At 42.0% G+C, this 13,434-nt stretch overlaps 1 protein-coding gene across 2 annotated transcripts in view; it reads right to left on the reverse strand.

Annotated features, from left to right (window-relative positions):
• igsf21a (immunoglobin superfamily, member 21a) overlaps nucleotides 1-13,434 on the reverse strand; it is a 171,744-nt gene that overhangs the window by 27,027 nt on the left and 131,283 nt on the right. For both annotated transcript variants that reach the window (XM_076743097.1, XM_076743087.1), the window contains exon 5: nucleotides 6,673-6,788. In XM_076743097.1, coding sequence (XP_076599212.1) covers nucleotides 6,673-6,788 — 116 coding nt within the window. The remainder of the gene's footprint in view (nucleotides 1-6,672; nucleotides 6,789-13,434) is intronic.

Raw genomic sequence — 13,434 nt, forward strand, 5'->3', positions numbered from 1 at the left:
GGATGAAAGCACCTGCATTGTGCACACTGCCGAGCTGCCCCCTCCCTCACCAACACCTCAAATCCACAACCTTTTTGAAACCGTAACAATCATGCATTGGTCCATATACACCTTTATGTTGCTGCAATTAATCACGGCGGTGTCAAAAGGACAAGGTGGTAATTTTCATGGTGACAGAATGATTCAACGGGAGAGCAGAGGCAAGAGAAAAGGGTAGAGAAAGAGGAGAGAGGCAGAGGGAAGGATCCTGGTCATGACTTAATCAGCTTTCCTTCTTATTATTAACTGTCATTATCTTTCTTCTTTTCAATCAGTGCTTGCTTGTGCTGTGAGGATGCTCTAATGAGTGGCACTGGGAAGCTATTATTGATCTGTCACCAGCTCGCTTCAGTGGCATCAGATGCCGACAGATCTCGAAACATAATACCAGACAATTTTAACACATGCAGTCCATTATATTCAGCTCTCTGCAAGCTGCAGTGGGGGGATTTGGCATGTTGGGTGTCTCCTAAAAGTGGTGGGAAGTAGCAGCTTTTCAAAGCGCATCAACTTAAAGACACACGGTTTAAGTTATGATGCAATACACGCAAACTGCGCACAGCATGATTTTGTGCAAATATGGTGAATCTACCTTATATTATGATAAACTTTAGGGCAAAAAATAAACTGTCATACTACTCTGCTAGGAACAACGCAGTATTACATTTTATGATGCAAGGATGCTGAGATAAAACATGAGACACCTTATTATTTCAGTGACATCTGCAGTGGATAGATAACATGTTAAAAGAATGCAGGCCATTATGCAGCTTTCAGTACGACTGCATGCATGCCAGGGCCACAGAAAGTACGCACGCTAACAATAGTGCTTTGTTGATGCTTTTGCTCCATTAGCACCACAAGCCACATTCTTGAGTTCACATGGAAACTGTGGTAGCGGCTGCCATGGGAGCAGTTATCATTTCTCACATCAGTCGAAGAAATCTGATTCATGCTTGGTAGTTAGCTAGCTACGCAGGAAGATGACGACCCCATGCTAACTGTATGTGAGGGGGGGGACAGCTGCCAATGAGGCTAAAATCAGGAATCAGAAATGCCCGCGGTGATTCAGAAGTCTGGAAGCAGGCGACTGCTTTAATTAAATGCCAAACAAATTTACTTCCACCCGTAACACATCTCCTTTTGTTAGGAAAAGGAAAAACAAACAAACAAAAATAGCCCACTAACCATTTAACATTATTGGCGGCGTACATTTGCATGCTAATTTTTTATTCAATCCTACTGTGACATTTGAAGAACCAATAAAAAGAACATAATGAGCCAGAGGAAGGATGAGAAGGAGCCTCTCCAGAGCTGCTTTTAATATTGGTGTAACTGACACGCAACAGTGGCAGAGCAGAATGAACTTTCAGCACTTTCAAATGTCTAAACTGAGCCAGAACGAAGCGTCAGACATTACTGCATGCTGGAAAGACGTAAAAGGATGTCGCATAGCAACAAGGAAAATCTTTTTCTTTGTGGACCAAAGTGAGAGGATGAAAACAAACACGGAGCTCTTGTCTCCGTCTTTAGGATAAAAGAGATCGTTGTGTTAAACGATGTTTAAAGCGCTCGAGGTTCTTCTATATGGTGCGATAAAGCCAAGGCTGTCGTGATCTGCAATGTTTCTGGTTTGAACACAGCAGTGTCAAAATATGACTGCAGCGCATGTTTAGCTGCTCAGTACACAAAGTATAGAGTAAGAGGACACAGTTGACACATTCGTTCTGTCCATGAAGCACAGACAGGGCCGAGTGTGAAGCAGCTGAGGCTTTACGAGTAGATTTTTCTCCCCCTCACCTCCTCTCAAACACACAATTTTGATTCTCATTATTACAAAAATAATCTATTAATTTATTAGTACTTATTTTTAAATATTAAAATACAAAAGGTAAAAAATAAAAAACAGCAATTATGTGAAAATCTGACGATAAAAATAACATTTGAGGCTCAAAGTGGAGCTTCACTGTTGCTTTGTTTTAATTACTTGAAGGGATTTTGGCTGATCTGCAGCATAATCAGCGGCTCTTGTGTCTCGTACCCATTTTGCTCTTCACTTTCTGTTAGCAGCAGCCATACTGGAGGCAGCACTTGCCACGACAGGACCCTATCTGGCTGTTTCCGATGCCTGGAACTTGATTGTGGGTGAACTTATATTGAAATGATAAAACTCTCACGGCAGGCATAATCGCTAATCTTTACGTGGATGTTTTTATTTTTTAGCTTTACAACAAGTTTCCACTCATTGCTGTCTGACCTTTACTTTATTATTTCAGGCTACTCTCACCACTTTATAGCCTGTGGAGCATTTAGCAGCTAAAGAGACAGATATTTCCCTCAAGAGTTGGTGGAGACCAAAAACAGAGCTAAAAGCGAAAGATTAGATTTACGTCCTCCAGGTGTCCAGAAACACGACTCCACACGAATGCTAACGTATGCTAACGTCAGATCTGTCTCAGTATGAATGAATGACCACATATTTTATTTTTCAGTGTGCACAAAAAATGTTCTGTTTCGTATAAATGTAAAACAAATCCACTTATAAGAAAATGAGGTTAACAAACGTATATGTGAAGCAAACACAAATATTTCTTGTGTTAAATAAATGTATGTAAATGTATTTTCAATTTTCAACAGATTTGGATGTTTAAGCACCAGGTTTAGGTTTATGAAAAGTTTGTGGGTTAAACTGAAAATGTTACTGTTTCGTACGTGAAGTAACGTCAACGCTGACTTTCGGTTTAACGCTGGACACGAACATCTGTCTCCTGCATGAAAGTCCTGTGTCCCTTTGACCCGTCCGTCCTTCAAATGTGGACTTTCTTTCTTTTCGCACTACGTCAGCTCATATATTCCACGACAGATTCCACGTTATCAGCTTAAAAGGTAAAAAGTCAATGTTGTATTTAGCATTTTTTTTTTTTTGTGCTTTAGCCAAAACATTATTGCAGGTTTAAAAATGATTTATGACTTTGTGTAGATTGATGTTAGTTTCAGTGTTCACTCAGAATCCCCTGTAAACCTCATTTTATTTTATATTCAGCTAACAAAGGATTTTATTGGTGAAATACACTTTGACAAAGATGATTTCAAATGAGAAAATCTACACAGTGGTCATATTTAGCAGCCGTTAACTGGTGGCTCCATAAATCTGGCCACTTTCTTTGTAAGTTGTGAGCCACTGTTGAGACCAGGCTTGCAGTGATATGACATTGAAAATAGAGCTGACAACAGCTCATTTTGCAACCAGCCCCGGGGCAGCAGCACCGACAAAGACTAAATGAGTTTCATCAAAAGGCAAAGGGAGCCGTTTGAAGTTGCAGTCACATAACTGGGCCAAAGCAGCAACATTCAAGCAAATACTTACAAACCTAATAATGAGGTTTTGTGATGCAGCATGACCGCGGACAACAACATAAAGAGAACAAATGGTCACAGTTTAAATGTGATGTTTGTACTCGTTCTTAAAACTGAATCAAGGGGATCAAGTCAACTGTAATAATATGTAGATATGATAATTAGGAATACTGTTTTTATCTTGTTTTTTTTTTTATCTTTGAAACCAGCTACGAGTTTAGCTTTGATTATCTTGGTGTGCCGAGCTTTGAGAAATCATTTGACAACATTAAACTTCGACATAGAGTTTGCTGCGGAGCTAACCTGCTCTGATGCAGCTGTAACAATTCAGACAACCAAACATACATACGCACCAAAAAAATATGAAAGCAAGCTGCACTTCCCAAAGGACTGAACTACTTTTCATGCAATTTAAAAATGAATATTTCCTTTTACTGACTAAGGACCACCGTGTGAGCTCTTAAAGGAGATTAAAGAGAAGTTTGCAGGACTGGGGAGCACAGTCAGACTGTACTCCTAAAATCTATCCATGAGACCTGTCAGCGGTTGTTTACTGGGTTTTGATTTAGTCCAACAGTACAAGGCAACTCTGACAGGCCGTGATCAGCTCCCCACAGAGGAAATCTAATTTTCCAAGTTAAAAGTGTTTCTTTTCTCCCTCTCCTCGGATAGGGCAGACTTGACTTCATATCTTGCATCACTCCGGTGTAAACACTGAATCTGTCTGCCTGTGAGGCTAATAAGCGACCCTGAAATTAGTTTCCATCCCGGCACAAGGTGCAAGAAAATTTCCTCCAATAGTTTTTGGCTCAGTGACTCACAAATATAATTTTACCGAATGATTTCCATGTCACGAGAGCACCAGGGACATTCACACTCGTGGCGCACAAACACAGGTGTTTTCACTTATATTGGCTGATTAAGCCTCTTCTCAGGCCTGTGTGGGTGTGTACGAACAGTGCTCGACTAACATCTGACTCTCCTGTTAGCGTTGTTTCATCTGCCAAGGAGGAGCAACTTATACCTTCATGAATATACATACAGTGTATGAAATGAAATATGAAATGCGTCTTTATATGAAGTTTGGTGACTTGAGAAATCTTTCAGCATGCATTTCAAACAGCATGACTGAGAACACCTGTGTGGGTGTGCGGGACCTTTAAAGTCTACCGGTGTCGTCTCTGTTCTCTGATAAAACAGAATTGGTTCAAAAAGCCATTTTGGAAACAAAATGAGCCAGTCTGAAGATGTCTTGTTGTTTTTGGATTCATTATCTTCCCCTAAGATTGCTTGTTTTAAAACGGTTGTCTGGAGGCTGCTGGATCTCAGTGGTGAACTGAAAAATGTATTGTGACAAAGGTTCGCCATAGCAGTTTCTTGTGTGTGTGATGCAGGCAGAGCCCACATAGCTTGTTATTTTTAAGTAATTCCATACTTTTTGTCCATTACTGCCATTTTTACTGATTTTGCAGCTGTGCATCAACAATAATTCCTGCTTAACGGCCTCGTACAAAAGGTCAACAACTTAATTTTCTTTTCTCATACACTGGAATACGCTGCTTTATTTTAGGATACAGCACATCACCTCTCATATACTGACAAGCTCATATGTGCGCTGTTAAATTTGTAATACATCTCTCGCTCATTCCACATCCTTCACCACTGCCAATGATTTCTCAACTTGGTATCTTCTCTTTGCACCTTTTCCTTCACCACATTGATTTCAGTACTCCACTATATCTGTCTTACTTTGCTACATCCTGCAAATAGTCTGCTTTTCATGATGCTTGATCAAACCAATTGTTCATGTACTTTGAAAGCTCATTCTTCCCGACAGGGGTCATTTTCTTGGAATTTGTTTAAAGAATAGGAAGAAATGTTGGAGGTTTCTCTTTGAGGCTGCTCTATTCTATGAACAGATGATTATTGTGTGAAACTATTTGTCCCCACTTGAAATTTGTGAGTGAGAAAACTGCTGCATTGAAATGACCGTGAACCGCCTTTGCAGCATAAAGCTTCTTTGCATTTGCAAGTCAATATAAAAATCTGCCAATATTTCTTATACCAAAGCATTTTTTCTGCAATCTGCTAATACAATGGTGAACCGGCCAGCCAAGCTGTCTTTCAATTCTGCGTTTTATCTCAAGTCAACAACTTGGACCATTTGCAGAGTGACTGACAAAGCTAATTATCAGCAATGTGACTTGGCCGCTGACACTGAGGCAGTCTGGGCTCACTGACCAGCTGACACCTTTGAGATCTCTTTTCCTTTTTTTCCTCTTCCTCTTTTTAACTGTTGGAAAAAGGATCCAGCAGTGCTGAGCTTTAATGGCTTAAGGCTCCCTGTGAAATCACAACAGGGGGAGAACCTCACTCATCACACCATCAAACCAGGAAGTACCTGAGAGGCGGAAATTATATTCACCTTGTATTCACCTCTCGCTGGGCTCATAATTGCTGGAGATGGGTGTGCTCAGGGTCTGGAGTCCATTACCATACACCCATGGACGATGATTAATGACCCGGTGGGAACAAACAGCGAGCGACCGCTCTCAAACAGCGTCCGTAAGCTCATACACCAAACACAGGAGCAAATGCTTCAGATATTTTCAAGACCTTGTCCTGCACTTCAAAAAGTTGACAAAAAAAGTTGCGCGTAGGTGTCACTCTGAAATGCGTGCCTGCTTGTATCAGCTCGATTTCACGCACGTGCACATTGGTGTGTTCCTGCATGTGCATGTATGTGGGTGTCCAGTAATAATTCTGTGTGCAATCATTACTATCATGTCACTGCGATTAGATTAATTGGCCTGAGTGTGACCATCAATAACACTAATGTGTCTGTTTCCTAAACCTGATCTACCTTTTTTAATGACTACATTGCATGACTAAATTAGTGCTAGTAATCAATCACATGTCACTCTGTAATGAATGTAAGAGCGGCGCTGGAGCCAGCTACTTTAAATGACTGTGTGTGTGTTTATGTGTGGCCTGGTTTATGCAGAGCTGCTATCCACCAGCACTTTCTAGCAAACAACGCTGGATGTCTGTGGGATGCACTGAGATCAAGGAATGTGCTGTTGTCGTGCAACTTTAAAAATTCTGTTTAAAGAGCCTTTTTACTGGAAGTGGTCTATAAAAAAAAAAAAAAAAAAAATGGCAGCAACATGCAACATAGTTGTTTTTCTCCCCCTCTGTAAACAACAGGGATCTGTGTGCTGTAAAGGCAGGTCCCCAGCGGACGAGCAGCATGGCGGATCTTCAACAGCAACTCACCGACGGGGCTGGTTTCCCTCCTTTCGCAGTGCAGACGAGAGTGAAATTCTGGGCTTGGTATCGGCTGAATGGGGCTGGAGTGTTCTCTGCCACCACTGATATGTTGTTTGGAGGCGCTGTGGAGGACAGAGACAAGCTTTGTCAAACGATATTCCAAAACATTTGAAAGGCACAAAATGCAACCTCAGATATTCTTAAACCATTAGAAAACATCCGCTCTCACTTGGCCCGTGCATTCAAAGAGTTATTTTGAGATGAAATGTCATCTTAGGGTTATACATGTAGGTGGAGGCGGCACTGGCAATCCTGACAGCAGAGTAAGAGCACGGAGGAGAGTGCAGAGACGGAGCAATGTGCCCAGATGTTTAAAATAAAATGGACTAAAACAAAGCTGCAGAGTTGCTTTATCTGTCTACCAGAAAGCATGGACACGCTGAGAGAATCTCCACTTAAAATGGCAACTGAACGTCTGGGACAATGTGTTGAAAACTCCCCGGGGCTCATGTGAGTCGGATGAGGCTGATAAGGTAGAAAATCTCATACATATCATATCACTAACCCTGAACATCTCCAGGGATTCAAGCAAGTATGTCGTAGCGGTGTAAAGGGAAAACATGTGAGCAAGACTTCACAGCATTATAGAGGAGCACTGGGAGGAGGAAGAGGTAATGAATGGAAATCTCCTACATCCCCGAAGAAATCAGCTGTTCAACATGCAGTGCTCCAGTCCTTGCACGGCGGCTTAAATATGAATACTTCATAGACTATATTGTGGCTGATTCAGGGAAATATCAACAAGCAGGTTTTAACTGATGACACTGCAGCAGATGATGGCCAGCTGCACAAGGACCACTTGAATTTTGATCAGGCCTGCTGAGCGGCAGAGGCACATTCTGCAACATTTTGTGGAGCTTTTCATCTATTCTGCATGTCCCCTCCTCACAATGCTGGACCAGTCTTTTCCTCCAGATTCGGCAGCGGAATATTTCAATTGGCCCGAGCTCTAATCAGAGCGAGGAGCGTTTGTGAAATCTGTCGAGGACTGTGAAGAATATCCTCAGAAGTTATGAGTCCACGAGCTTTAAGGCAGATAAGGCAACAATAAAGGTCACACAGGGAGCCGTGGCTTTTTCTGTCCCTTTAAGTGCGAGTCCGTCAAGCGGTTTTAAACAGACATGCCACAAAAATTAATTGATTAAAAGGTGGGGTGGGGGTTGGTGGGGATCTAGCTGCTGGCAGGGGTGCCTCTGTGTTTCCACACCTCTTAATTGCTTATTGATGGGATTCATATGGTAGTAAATTAACCTTAGAACACTCCATTAGCTTACTGACAAGCCTGTCTCAACCTGGCATATGATAAGCTGTCAGAGGTGTCTGTTCCTGACCAATCATCCTCAAGTGCTCGACACAGAGGCAGTGTCAAGTGCCTCCAGTACGGTGAAGTTGCTCCAATATGCGGAGCGTACAACCAGACGATAAAGAAGAATCCAAACTTCATAGATTTATAATATTGATTGCAGCGTTTCATAAAACAGCATTGTACTCTACTTTGTAAAAGCTTGCCGGAGTCCAGTAAATATATTCCGAACGCCATCGTCAATTTTTTTCTCTGCAAAGTGCTTCGAGTGCTGCTATAGTGCGCAGTTAAAAATTATGATTCATTTTCACAATATTAGCAGCTGTAAATACCGAGAGATCAAGGGAGTTTTGCAGCAATCTGCAGGGAGTTTTAACACACCAAACCACACGCATTTCATTTAGACGGAGATAATCTCATGAAATTCCATTTTATTAGATTAAAAATAATTACTGTCAAATTGCAAGTTTCCACATGACTGATAAGCATTGATAATCCCCTGACAAGCACTTCTCCAAGTCAGCAGTGAGGAGATTCTTTGTTCAGTTTGAACAAAATCACTAAAACAACCTGAGCATTGATCATGGTGCTCTGTTGTTTTCTGCCCTGTGGGTGAGGGTCCATCTAATGGGATGGAAAGACCGCAATAAGCCTTAGTGAAATATTTGACGTGATTAAAACCAAGACCTTCTGCGCACAGCACACTATCTGCAAACACAACAACCCTGTATAAGATTAAGATGGTTGTCTGTGATGATGGACTCTAAGCCTTTCATACCTCATTTAATTGCAGCTCTCTCTTCGCCCACTTGTTAGAGGTTGAGCTCATTTTTTCTCTTGTTTTTTTTTTTTTTTTTTTTGTTGCTGCAGTTCTTTGTTCTAAGCTGTCTGTTGGGTGTGTTAAACGGGGGCGTTGGATGTATCCCAATCATTTAAAAACATCGGATAAATAATTATATTTCCGTCATGAGGAGGTTACTGTTGACGCCGATATAGTGCTCATACAAAACAGGGAGAGAAAAATCTAAATACAAAAAAAAGTCACAAGTTTGCTAAACAATATGTAGAAGTCTGGAGGAAAAAAAAGTATCAAAAGCAAAGAAACTTTTAGAAAAAATAAAAAATGTCAATATCTTTGACATTCTTCTTGAGGTTTCTTTAAAGACTCGAAAGATTCAAGTACGGATATAAAAATTCAAAATCCTCTCCGCACCATCTCTCCCTTTCCTTTACATAATGAAAAGTGCACAGATACACAGTGTACAGAAAAGTATTTCTGCTCTGTGTGCTCGGCATTCTGATTGCCACAAAAGTTTTGTCTTTTTTTTTTTTTTTTTTGCTCAGAATTGATCGAAATCTTCTCGGCGATGTGTATTTTTGGTTTGAGACTCAAGAGAGGGGAAAGAGCTTTTATATCACTTACCTCAGTAGGTCAAATTGTGGTGATTTCAGGTCTTCGCTTTAAAGATTACATCCTCCAAGGTGGGTTTAGTTTGAATAATTTGCCACTTTTTCAAAAGTTATTGAGTAAAGTCATATGAAGCTATAACGTCCTGAAACTTGGCCAGTGAAGCTGTCGTCTGACAAAAGAGAAGAACCTGAAATACCTCCTAGCAGCTCTGCTAAAGATGTTCTGTATATGCTGCTGGCTTTGTTCCATCATATCATATAAGTACTGATCCTAAAACTTAAAAGCAGGACACTGCAAATGTGTGCAGATGTGGGGCCTGCAGTCCCATGAGCCATTCCTTCTTTTTCCATTGTTCACAGCACATTTGCACACCGCTGCATTAAAAGCAGCGTTTACTTCCTTTTGTCCCTGGTAGCACTGCTGTGCCAGTTACATCAATAATGATCTCTCCCTCTGTCTCTCGTTTACCACCTCCTTCTTGTTATATATCCTCAAGCACCATTACCCTGCTATCTTTTCAAAAAAAAAAAAAAAACAAGAAAAAAAACTGCAAATGGGATTGGTGAATGTGCAGAACAGGAGCATGTTTAATGCTCCCAAGAGACTGCTTTCCCTGGCCTCATAATTAAGGGATTTAGAGCTCTGGAGACAGCTGGACTCACAAGACACTCCCAACATCCCCTTGTACTAAGCACCCTGGCCTCGAGTTCACATCTCTGGGGGTTTATTTATAGTGGAGGAGGGAGGTTGTGTGTGTGTGTGTGTGTGTGTGTGTGTGTGTGTGTGTGTGTGTGTGTGTGTGTGTGTGTGTGTGTGGAGAGAGGATGGCAAAGAAAAGGCACCAAGGTCATCCTTGGCACACTTTCACTGACAGTAATTCAGTGATAAGTATTTGATGAAGCTGTACTTTTTTATTGCGAGCCCAGGGGTCCCAGAGTAATCAGTATGAATTTTGAATGGTTTCACCAAGCTAAATGCTAAAGCTAAAAGTGCACGGCATTTCACTTCCCAGTGTAAGTTTATCAAAATCACGGGAGGATTACATTCTTGACAAACAGTTTCTCTGGCAGCCGGAGAACCACGACAACAGAAGTTATGACATTTTCCACGTTGTTACCATATGCATTACTTGGAAAACTCTAAATGGCCCATAGGTATGCATGTGTTTGTCTATGGTCTGTGTTAGCCCTCTGATAGACTGGTGATCTGGGCAAGGTGTACCCCCACTCTCACCCAATGCATGCTGGGATGGTCTAAACAGGAGTGGGTGCAGGAAAATGAATGGAATCACAGCATTGCAGCGATCTTCTAAATGACACTGTAGGTTTAGTTTCAGATGACCTGATACCTACAGGTGAATGCCAGCATGCCTAAGCAGCGGCTAATCTTTGTCCAAAAAATTAAACGGAAACTCAATTTGAATAGCAATTACAAAAGGAACATTAGTGCAATCATTTAGCCAAGGTTTTCAGTTCCAGACAGCTCATGATTGCCCGCTATTGCTGCTTTTTCCTTTGTTTACTGCATATTAGCTTTTATGCACGACTTGTGCTTGAGTCACCAACCACCCTATGTGGATGCATGCCATTGAGTCGCAAAAGAACATTGTTTCTGAATGCTCCACTGCAGAGATTTGCTTTTAATAAACCTTTCAAGGGCTAATTTCCTAGCAACATTTGCAAGGATGGTAATTTATTTGGATTCATCTTCACAATGGAAAAGGCACGAGTGGATTTGAGCTCTCTGAAGCAGGTAGGGTGAATGTGGCACATGCATTCTGGATACTGGATTCTGGTATCAAACCGCACTGAAAGTGGGCCTTGAGGTGACACAGTGTCATCAATATGCAAAACAATTTCATGTCTGGATCCGGAGAGGTTCTTTATAGTTGAAATTGGAAATAATAGCGCAGACAGAAAGAGGCGGAAGTGGACCCCGAAACACATCTAAAAAATATTTCTCTCTTCTTACTGCCAGAGCGACAACATCACACTGTGTCTCTGATATGCAGATCTGCAACAAAAGAGAGGGAGAACACAGATGGAGGGAGAGGAAAGGCTGGCAAACACCACGTGTTCAGGTGATGCACTGCTGTTTACAAGAGTCTGTCTTTGGCCACAAGTAGCAGAATATTTTTATTAACTCTTTCGAGCGACTTCTCTCTCTGAATTCCTCTCCACAGAGAGGTCAGAGTTCAGCTACAAAGGAGCATTCGTAGAGCTGCCAGGAATACAATTACCATCTCAGAGACACGTATGTGGAGCAGATGATAATGCGAGGTGATACAAATGCTCGAACCTGTTTCCTTCATCTGAAGAACACTACACACATAACAGTCACTTGATCTTGGTTCAGCCTGCATCTGGTGCTAACATGTGAGGTCCTGTTGTCCTTTTGTGTTCTTCTGCAACTCTTTCATGGCTCTCCGATGCCACCGAGATACATTCGTGTACATTTAGTGTACTACTTCAGAAGGGCACTGCATATTACTCAGCTGCTCTGAATGCGATCTGTAATTGGTCGTAAACACAAAGGCATGAGCAGGAGGTTAAACGTGAGGAGTGGAAACTGAAATGCCCATGCCACATTACTGCAAATTAAGCAACTGGAAATTCAAAATGTCAATTTAATTGACTCTTTCACCTGATATGCATCCCAGCGGAGTCTGGAGTGGAAGTTAATTGGTCCATTCCTGAGCCAGTCTTATGATCTCAACTTAACTTGTCGGCTTGAAGATATGATTCTGGCATCCAAACAATCAAAACAACATTCACGCTGCCAGCTCTTGGCAAGGCACACAACATACGACCCGATGTTGCTTCATCTCTCCGAGGCTAAACAGGGAAGTGTATGTGGAAATGAACATTTCTCTCCTGAACCAGGAGTTATTTGTCGTGAAGGAGAGAAACATACATGCGTCCCTGGCTGAGTTAAGCAGAGTGAGATGTAAAAAAAACTGCCAAAGTGCTTATATCCCATATTTTGAGAAGTCACACAGTTGGCTATGATTGTGCCAGTGGGGGAGATAGAAGGCAGCCTGAAAACAATCAAAGTTAAGTCCTCTTGAGAGGGAAAAAAAAGACATGTTGAAATGAGCGCTGGCACAAGTCCCCTACACCTAAGTCTGCTCCTTTTGAAAGCCTTTATTCCCCAGCATGAGCAGCACCACGAGATAAAAGACACCGAAATGCTTTTTAATCACTTTTCTATTGTGCTTTTAGCATTTGCATTTACACCCCACCCTGTTAATTTGCATGGGTTATTACTGTGCTGTCAGCTCGTATCACATCCTCCCGCCCCAGCCACGCAGCCAGCGGTCGCCGCTTGCAAAGAGAGGGAGACTCTGGAGGCTGTCAGGAGGAGGAAGGGGATGAAACACGGAGACAAAAGCTTGTGTCACATTGAACAAGTTCCCCAGTTCCAAAGCCCATTAATCATATCGATGTTGTTGAAAATGCGGCGGGCACATATACTGCATGCCTGCGCGTTTGGTTTGTGTGTTTAAGAGAGCGGGAAACGTCTGTGGAAACATATGGCTTCATTGATGGTCTACCACTGAGATATACGCACCACCCACGTATGCTTACGGTGATATACAGCGCTATTCAGAGCTGTCCACATAAAAACATCTCACAAGGTCATATAGCTTTCATTTAAAAATAGGGGAATTTCACACACACACACACAAAAGAATCGTCCACAATCTAAAGGGAATGATTTGGTAGCTTAAGCACAGTTGTGCTTTTTTTTCTGCTGCTCTGTGCTCATATGATGGGGAATATGTCGCGGCCGTATATGGCTTCCCCCATCTCTCCCCAGGCTGCTGCTCCCTGAGGGTAAACCAGGCTTGGACTACAGCTTTGTGCCTATAATGAGGACAAGGGGGACAGAGGAGAGGATTTTGCCAGCACAGTTTGAAGGTTTGGTTGATTCTCTGGACAAAAGGGAAAGCTTTTTTTTGGCGCCCAAATAACAGATAGTGGCAGATGGGACT

The sequence above is a fragment of the Chaetodon auriga genome, chromosome 2, assembly GCF_051107435.1.
Source record: "Chaetodon auriga isolate fChaAug3 chromosome 2, fChaAug3.hap1, whole genome shotgun sequence".
NCBI classification, from domain to species: domain Eukaryota; kingdom Metazoa; phylum Chordata; class Actinopteri; order Chaetodontiformes; family Chaetodontidae; genus Chaetodon; species Chaetodon auriga.